Source organism: Octodon degus, unplaced genomic scaffold, assembly GCF_000260255.1.
Source record: "Octodon degus isolate 3935 unplaced genomic scaffold, OctDeg1.0 scaffold00163, whole genome shotgun sequence".
Lineage (NCBI taxonomy): Eukaryota > Metazoa > Chordata > Mammalia > Rodentia > Octodontidae > Octodon > Octodon degus.
The window spans coordinates 188,911-197,580 of record NW_004524739.1 but is presented as its reverse complement, the minus strand read 5'-3'; the positions used below and the strand labels follow the sequence as shown (position 1 = coordinate 197,580).

The 8,670-nt window shown below is 48.8% G+C and overlaps 1 protein-coding gene across 3 annotated transcripts in view; it reads left to right on the top strand.

Annotated features, from left to right (window-relative positions):
- Crybg2 (crystallin beta-gamma domain containing 2) overlaps positions 1 to 8,282 on the top strand; it is a 26,580-nt gene extending 18,298 nt beyond the window's left edge. For 2 of the 3 annotated variants that reach the window (XM_023703094.1, XM_004642839.2), the window contains 6 exons: positions 1,637 to 1,766; positions 3,030 to 3,169; positions 3,543 to 3,666; positions 5,657 to 5,815; positions 7,320 to 7,479; positions 7,580 to 8,282. In XM_023703094.1, coding sequence (XP_023558862.1) covers positions 1,637 to 1,766; positions 3,030 to 3,169; positions 3,543 to 3,666; positions 5,657 to 5,815; positions 7,320 to 7,479; positions 7,580 to 7,668 — 802 coding nt within the window. In that variant the 3' untranslated portion in view covers positions 7,669 to 8,282. Of the gene's footprint in view, positions 1 to 1,636; positions 1,767 to 3,029; positions 3,170 to 3,542; positions 3,667 to 5,656; positions 5,816 to 7,319; positions 7,480 to 7,579 lie in introns of those variants that run through there. The other variant, XM_023703095.1, reaches the window with a different exon arrangement.
- The last annotated feature ends 388 nt before the right edge of the window (positions 8,283 to 8,670 follow it).

Sequence of the window (8,670 nt, the reverse complement as noted above, 5' to 3'; positions counted from 1 at the left end):
CCCCAAGAACTCTGGTTCTTTTGAGTAGGAAGTAAATAGTATTTAGAGACCAGAATCTGCATTGTAAGTGCTTCAAAATTATAATACCAATAATACTAATAGTAAAAACCAAGGAAAGCTATTTGAGGTTTCTTTTGTCCTCAGAATATTTTCTTGATATATACTATTCAAAATACTATGCTTTAAAGACATTTGAAATCTTATTTTGTGTAGTTATGTCACCAGTAGGTTCACTGATTTAATTTTAATTTTTAGGAATATTTTCCATTTTTATTTAGTCCCATTCCAAGTGCTGGGGATTGAACCCAGGACCTACCACTTGCTAGGCAAATACTCTTCCAATGAGCTACACTCCCAGGATGTAATTTTAAAAATTATATTATTTTTATTTATTTATTTTTGTCTTTTTGAGGCAGGGACTCATTATGCAGATCAATCTGACCTTAAACTCACTTTGTATCCTAGGCTGTCCTTGAACTAGATCCTCCTGCCTTAGCTTCCCAAGTGCAGGGATTACAGGTGTGCGCCACCACACCTGGCTAATTGCATTTTTTTAAATAGCAGTATGGCCCAGGCTTGAACTGGTAATCCTCCCTCCTTAGCCTCCTGAGTGCTGGGATTACAGGCGTGTGTCACTTTGTGCCAGGAAAATAATTTTTAAATGTCTCAAAATTTGCAGGGCTCCCGTCTTAGCCCAGGCTGCTGTACTGAAATACCAGACTGTGGGGCTTAAACAACGATTTCTTCTCCTAGTTCTAGAGTACGTGCCAGATGGCAGTGCTGGCTAATTCATTTTCCCAGCGAGAACCCTCCATGACTGCCTTCGCAGTATGTTCTCATGTAGTGGAGAGAGCAGGACGCCTGTCTCTGTTTGGAGGGGCACTCATTCCGTCACAGGGTCCCAGTCTAGTGACCTCATGGAACCCTGATTACTTCCTGCAGCCTCTGCCTCTCGACACCATTACCGGAGGGGCTGAGGTTTCAATGTGTGACGGGGGTGTAGTGTAGATACTGAATCTGCAGCAACTCCAAAGCCACAACTTCCAACACTGCCCATGCTGCGTTTCTCCTTCCTCTCCCTATGGAGAAGCTTTTATTTCCTACTTGTCTTGCTCTTTCATTGTTTCTTATGTAAATTCATATGTAAATTTTTACATATAACTATGGAAACCAAATACATTTGGTTTTCTTCCTCTCCATTATACAAAAGGGAGCATTCTGCAACCTTGTACATCTCCTGAATGACACCAGAAGGTGGGGTTCATGCAGCCCATGTCCTGTTGAGGCCCACCTGGGCCAGTTTTACTCTTCGCGGGTGCAAGCAGTGCTGTGCTCCATGACCTTGTGTTTAGCTTTCATGTTTTTGAAGGGTATCCTCGTGACAAATTCCTAGATGAGAGATTACTGAGTAATTGCACTTGGAATGTTGTTTGAAATTGCCCAGTTCCCCTCCAAAGAAACAGTAGGATTTCTGTCAGTCCTGTCTTAAGTCTGCTGCTGCAGTGTCTTTTCACCCTTGCCCCTGAGCCCAGGGGGAAGGCCAGGAGCCCTGCCTCCTCTGTTGGATGGCAGGGTGATCCGGCCCGCCGATCTGGGATTGGGCAGGCTCAGATGATCTCAATTTTCCCTTCCCCAGCTGGATCCTGTTTGATGAGCAGAATTTTGAGGGGGACCAGTACATCCTCTCTGAGGGCGAATTTCCTACTCTTATGGCCATGGGCTGCCTAGCCTCCACAGTCCTGGGCTCTCTCCGGAAAGTGCCCCTGGTGAGTGTCCCTGTCCAGTTCAGGGCCACCCTGGAAGCAGCAGGACAGTCTTATGGGAGGTCCTGGGTCAAGACCCATCTCAACACCTTGTGGGCTGGGTCGAATAGTCTTTTTCTGATCTTCTTAACTCTGGAGCTTCCAAGCTAGCTCAGCTTACTATATATTTATCAAGCGTCTGTTGAGATAGGTCCTGCGAACACTGGGAAAACCAGACACAGCTTTATCTTCAAGGACCCCATGGTCACACACTTCTAAAACCTCCCAGGGGGGTGGTGTGTCCAGACACAGAAATAGTGCAGAGACGTGATGCCCTGGGGAGGGCAGAGGGCAGTGTGGCCTGGGTGAAGTCCTGCACAGGGAGAGCTATTAGCATCAGTCAGGGCAGTGGTTCTGCAGGGGACAGATGGGAGGGCAGGGGATGGCTGCTTCAGGGACCAGAGAATGGTGACATCCTGGATCAGGGAAGAGATGGCATAAGTGATGTGAGCCCTCTTAAGGCACTTGATCCTGGGAGGTGGGGCTGGCTTCACCCAGTCAGAGCAGCTAACATTCACCCAAGGCCTCTAATGCTCACCATAACCTTATTAGGTCCATTTTCCAGATGTGAAGACTGAGGCACAGAGCCACCCAGCCATATGCTCCAGTGTACACAACTAGGAATAGTCTTGTCTTGCTAGGCTCTGAAGACAGATGGTCCAGGGTCTGAAGCCCAGTGTTAGGGCCTTGAGCAAGCAGTTTCACCTTCTCCAGCCTCAGTTTCCCTTTTGACAAATGGGGCTCTTTTTTTTTGTGCGGAACTGGGGATTGAACTCATGTCCTTGTGCTTGCCAGGGAAGCGCTTATTCCACTGAGCCATCTCCCCAGCCCCTAAATGGGGCTCTTGATAGCAAGTAACTTACAGGATTGTTGAGTTACATTGTTGAGGAGATAAGGTAAGGCACTCAGCACGGTGTCTGGCACTCAGGCAGTGAGCTCAGTAAGTGAGCACAGTTGGACCAGCCCTGTGATTATCATAGTTGTTGGGAAGATGGAAAGGAGAGGTTGGAGAATGAGCCCTGTGATGGCCTGACCCTTGCTTCTACAAGTGTCATTTGTGCTGGGCTTGGTGGCGCAAGCCTGTAATCCTGGTACTCAGGAGGCTGAGGCGGAAGCAGCACTGTGCGTTTGAGGCCAGCCTGGGCTACATAGCAAGACACCCAGTGAGGGTGCTCAGGAGCACGGAGGGCTTGCAGGGCAGGCCTCACGCTTTCCCGCTGGCTCCAGCACTTTTCAGAGCCTGCCATCTTCCTGTATGGACTGGAGTGCTTTGAGGGGAAGGAGATCGAGCTCAACGGAGAGGTGCGGAGCCTACAAGCCCAGGGCTTCAACAACCATGTGCTGTCTGTGCGGATCAAGGGCGGCGTGTAAGTGCGCGGGGAGGCCTGGCTGTGGGGGCTGCTAGCAGGAATGGGTAAGCAGAGGGACGAATACCCCAGGGGTCTCTTCCTCTCCCCACACCTGTCTCCTACTTGTAAGCTGGGAAGGAGGAAGAGCAGTAGACTGAGAGGTATCACCGGCTTTGAGGACCTGGGTGCAGCCCCTGAGGGCCCCTTAGGACCCTCCCTTATCCCACAAGCCCCAAACTACTTCCCAGCCTCCTTCTCCATGCTTGGGACTGTGACTTTAGGCAGAAGCGTCTCAGCATGAGAGAAGAGGAGGGAAGGTCATTCTCACATCTTGCCTCCTCTTTCATCTGTCTATGTTCCTCCTTGTGACTGTGGCACATGTGGGCCCCAGCTGGGTACTGTGTGAGCACAGCGACTTTCGGGGCCACCAGTGGCTGGTGAGCGCTTGCGAGATCACCAACTGGCTGACCTACAGTGGCACCCAGAGGGTGGGCTCCCTCTACCCCATCAAGCAGGTGGGTCGCAGGTCCAGGGATGGGTCTGTCCAGGGTGTGCCTGTGTGTTTCGCAAGCATGGCCTGAGTGTACAGATGGTCCCAGTTTTGGCTCCATCATCATTTTTCTTACACAATTATCTAGTTAATTGTTTTCTCTGTGTCATTTCACTTTTTCCTTTGTTGTTTTTTGTGGTATTGGGAATTGAACCTGGGGCCTTCACACTCGCACTGAGCCAACCCTTTTTAGATGTTTCTTTTGTCCAGGCTGTGCTTGAATTTGCTGTTCTTCTGCCTCAGCACCCCAGGAGATTTATAGCAGTGTCATGTCCAACTTAACTCACTTTTTTTTTTACTTTATTATTGTCCTAAGGAATGCTATCCATAAAACTATGAATTTGATGTGTATGTATGTATATGGTTTTGTTCTTCTTAACTAGGGGTAATAAATACATTACCACCAAATTCTCATAAAATAAAGGGCTAGGGATATAGCTCAGTGGGAGAGCACCTGTTTGTTTATTTTTCTTTCTTTCTTTCTTTCTTTCTTTCTTTCTTTCTTTCTTTCTTTCTTTTTTCTTTTTTTTTTTTTTTTAAGAGAGTACTTGTTTAGCATGCATGAGGCCCTGGGTTTGATCCCCAGTACCCCAAAAATGTCTGTATGTTTTAAAAAATAAATTTTCTGCACAGGACCCAAAGTCGCCTCATGTATCCTGCCCTTGTCTTGTGAAACAGTCTTTGCTCATGAACGTCCATTTTCTTTGCTTGCTTGTCCACCTATGGGTCTCATCTTTCTGCATACAAGCATCTGCGGTGGCACTGTGTGTGCATGTGTATGTGCACAGTCTGTGTGGACTAATGTCTGTCTCAGTGTCTTTCTTTTTTTCTTTTTTTTTTTTTTTTTTGGCGGAACCAGGGATTGAACTCAGGCCCTTGCACTTGCCAAGGAAGCACTTATTCCACTGAGCCATCTCCCTGGCCCCCTGAGTGTCTTTCCATGTCTGTGGATGGTCACTGTCCATGTGCCCTAGTAGTGACCTCTGTGTGTGCACACATGTGTGTGTGCATGTGTGTGTGTGCATGCGTGTGTGTGTGTACGCACACCTGTGGGAGTGTGCTGGCTTTTTGATTGCTTGTGCCTGTGACCCTGCCAAGTGTGTCTTTGTACCAGGGTGTTGTGTAGTGTCTGTATTCACAGACTCTTAGGATATCACTGCTCAAAGAAATCCTGGAGATTATCTCCAACCCTCACATTTTACAGATGGGGAAATAAAGGCCCAGAGAAGTGGACAAGGATTTGCTCTGCAATCTTGGGCAAGTACCGGACCTCTATGGACCTCCATTTCCTCATCTTTAAAATGGGAATAGTGTGGGTTTGAGGACTGGGCTCCATAATGACTGTAGAACCCTTAGAAAGGTGCCAGAGAAGCACTCAACAGAGGTCAGCTGTGATTGTTACTATTATTGTCATTACTGTCACCATCATCTGAGACCTGCTGATTTGTGGCAGAGTTGGGTCTAATGTCTGACAATCCAGTGTCCAGCCCATCTTGGCCTCTTTTCAACATGCATGTGTGTGTGTGTGTGTGTGTGTGTGTGTGTGTGTGTGTGTATGCATTTCTCCCTATCAGCGTGTGTTTGCACATCTGTATTCCTGTACACATCTGTTCTTGTAGCATCCTTGATTATCTGGTCCACAGTAGGTTGGGCAGACCTGTGATCAGCTAGGATGGGCGAGTCTGCATCTTTTGTGAATTTCTGGGACACTTTTTGTCCTGTTCCCATGGGTCCCATTACACTGAGTGCCTCTGTGGACACAGAGCAGTGGGAACACGTGTGTGTGTGTGTGTGTGTGTGTGTGTGTGTGTGTGTGTTGGGGGGAACAAGGGGACTTAGAAGTAGAGTCAAGGAAAGTTTGAATCTTGGAAGCTCGACCCTAAAGGGTCCAGGGTTGAGGGCGGCGAGGGCATCCTTGCCAGGGACCCCTAACTCTCAGCTTCTCCCATCACCAGCGCCGAGCTTATTTCCGCCTTTGGAATGCAGCCCTGGGAGGATTCCTAGCAGTGCCAGACCACGTGGAGGACATGAAGGCGGGCCGTGTGGTGGTCTCCGAGCCCCGTGCTGGCGGAAGCTACATCTGGTACTATGAGGATGGGCTGCTAAAGAACCAAGTAAGAGCCTGAGCAGGGACTCCTAGGCCCCAGGCATTCCAAGCCCACCTTAGGAAGTCTCAGCTACCCAGAGGGCCTTGGGAAATGGAGAAGGGGCATGGACACCTGGGCAATTCTTTTCTTGTAGCCTCAGTGTGCAAAACTGGTGTTGATTCACATGCTTCTAAGAGTCCCCTAGTTTTGATGTCCTGAGATAAAACTTATTGTGTGTGTGCATGTGTGTGTGTGTGTATATATATTTTTAATTATTATTTATTATTATTATTATTATTATTATTATTTTTTTTTTTTTGGTACTGGGGATAGAACTCAGGATCTCGAGCTTGCCAGGCAGGCACGTATGCTACTGAGCTATTTCCCCAGCCTTTTATTTTTGATATGGGAATTAAACTCAGAACCTCGAGCTTACCAGGCAGGCGCTGTGCTGCTGAGCTAATATTCCCGGCTGTAGCCCTTGAATCTATTAATAATGATACTTCACAGTCTCCTGAAGGCCTACTATGTCCCAGGTGCTGAGGTTGTAGCAGTCAAAAGCCAGAAATGATTCCTGCTACCAGAGGAGAGAAAGACAGAAGCAGTTTATTTTATTTTATTTTATTTATTTATTTATTTATTTATTTATTTATTTATTTGCAGTACTGGGAATTGAACTCGGGACCTTGAGCTTGCCAGGCAGGCGCTTATTCTACTGAGCTATCTTCCCAGCCCCAGAAGAAGTTTAAATGAGCAGAATATCTAATTATCTTGGATACTGCAAGTGCAATAGAAGAAAGATAAATGAAGAGAGGGGGGTAGGGAGTTTCAGGAGCCCTGCCTGAGACGGTGATGTTTGAGGAGGCAGAGTGCAGCTGTCTCAAGGAGGAGCATTCCAGGCAGAGGAGAGAATAAGTGCAAAGACCCTGAGCTGTGAACATGCCTGACATTTTCGAGGCCTGCCACAGGCCCCTGAGAGCTTGGAGTGAAGGGTGGTAAAGAAGAAGTAGCGAGAGATGAGCTGAGGAAGGTTATGGGGGTATAGGGCTTTGTAGGCCTGTGGGGGCCTTGGCCTTTCCTTGGCATGGGATGGCCTGGCTTAGGGCCAGGCACTATATTCAACCTTCATACCAAAGCCTCCTGTACTCCTTGGAAAGCACTGTGCTCTGGCCCGATTATCCTGTCCATTTCACAGATGGGGAAATCAGAACACAGAGAGGTTAAGTCACTTACTGACAGTCACACAGCCATTCCATGTGTGGAGGTTTTCCTGATGCTTTGGCAGTGCATCATGGGAGACTTCCTGGAAGAGCTATTTTTCCAGCCCTTTTATGGTTTCTCACTTTAATTTTTTTTTTTTTTAATGGTATTTAGGGATTCCTAGCCCAAGGAAACTTGAATTCAGGAAGATGAAAAATTTCATAGGGTAACAGCCCATAAGAGCCAGGGTGCACTCCCAGAGTGTCCAGGGTATGTTGGGACTGGCGGTGGCTCTGTGGGCAGAGCATTGCTAATGACCTCTGGGCCTCAGGTGGCGCCCACCATGAGCCTGCAGGTGATCGGACCTCCCAGCCCAGGCTCCAAGGTGGTGCTCTGGTCCGAGAGCCGCCTACCACGCCAGACATGGAGCATCGATGAGTCGGGCCACATCTGCAGTGAGATGTTCGAAGGCCAGATCCTGGATGTGAAGGGTAATGTGGCCTCTGTGCCTGGGAGAGGGCACCTGAGGGGGCTGAGGACAGCATTGTCCCCTGCTCTCTCTGACCACGTCTCAACCTCCATTCCCCCCAGGTGGCCGAGGCTATGACCGGGACCATGTGGTGCTGTGGGAGCTGGATAAGGACAGGGCATCCCAGATCTGGACCGTCCATGTGCTTTGAACCTCACTCCTTCCCCAGCCCTGGCGGCTCTTGCTGGGATGCAATGTTTTTTATAGGTTTTTGTTGTGACATAAGCTATTTTCTGATGTGCTGCTGGGTATCTTCATCTCTGTGCACCTTGACATATGGAGTTTGGGAGAAGGTTTGCCCACTGGTCTACCCACACACTCGGGCTGGCTTCTTCCCTGTTTGTTTTTATATGAGAGTTGGATGTATACTTCCCCTGGGCCACCAGGGGGAGCTCAACAACCGGATTAACTGGCGTGAGTCACCCACAGGCTGCGCTCTGCTACAAGGGGTTTCAGGCTGTGAAGGAACACAGACCAATACCAGGGGTTGTGGTCCCCACGCACAGGGAACACACAGTTCAGTGGAAGATCCTGATAGCTAGGGTGACAATCAGTTAGAGGAAGAACACAGTGTAGGGCTGCTCAGAGCAGGACCTTGCTGCCTGGGACCTTCTGCTGACACAGGATGGGAAAGAGTAGACCAGGCTATAAAGTAGCACTGGAAAATGAACCCCAGCCTCGTGGTTCACCCACAGAATCCCAACACTTGGAAGGCTGAGGCATGAAGATTGCTAAGAGTTCAAGGCCCGCTTGGGCTACATAGCAAGAACCAAACCAGGCTGGGTGTGGTGGTGCGCACCTGTAATCTCAGCACTCCGGGAGGCTGAGGCAGGAGAATCAGTGAGAGTTTGAGACCAGTCTGGGCTACAAAGTGAGCTCAAGGCCAACTTGAACTGCATAATGAGACCGTGTCTCAAAAAGACAAAAAAACCCTCAAAAACCAAAAAACTCCAGTGATGACAGCTTCACTGGTAGATGCACAGTGGGACAGACAGGTGAGATGAGGGGGAGCAGCCACCTTCAGGACTTCATCCCAAGAAGCCAGGATAAGGGCCAGGCTGCTAACCCTGCTTAGAGGATCCATGTAGGAGTGTAGTACCCTCTGCCCCGGATCTAGGGCTACAGCCACTTCTCAGCCCTTACACTGATGTCC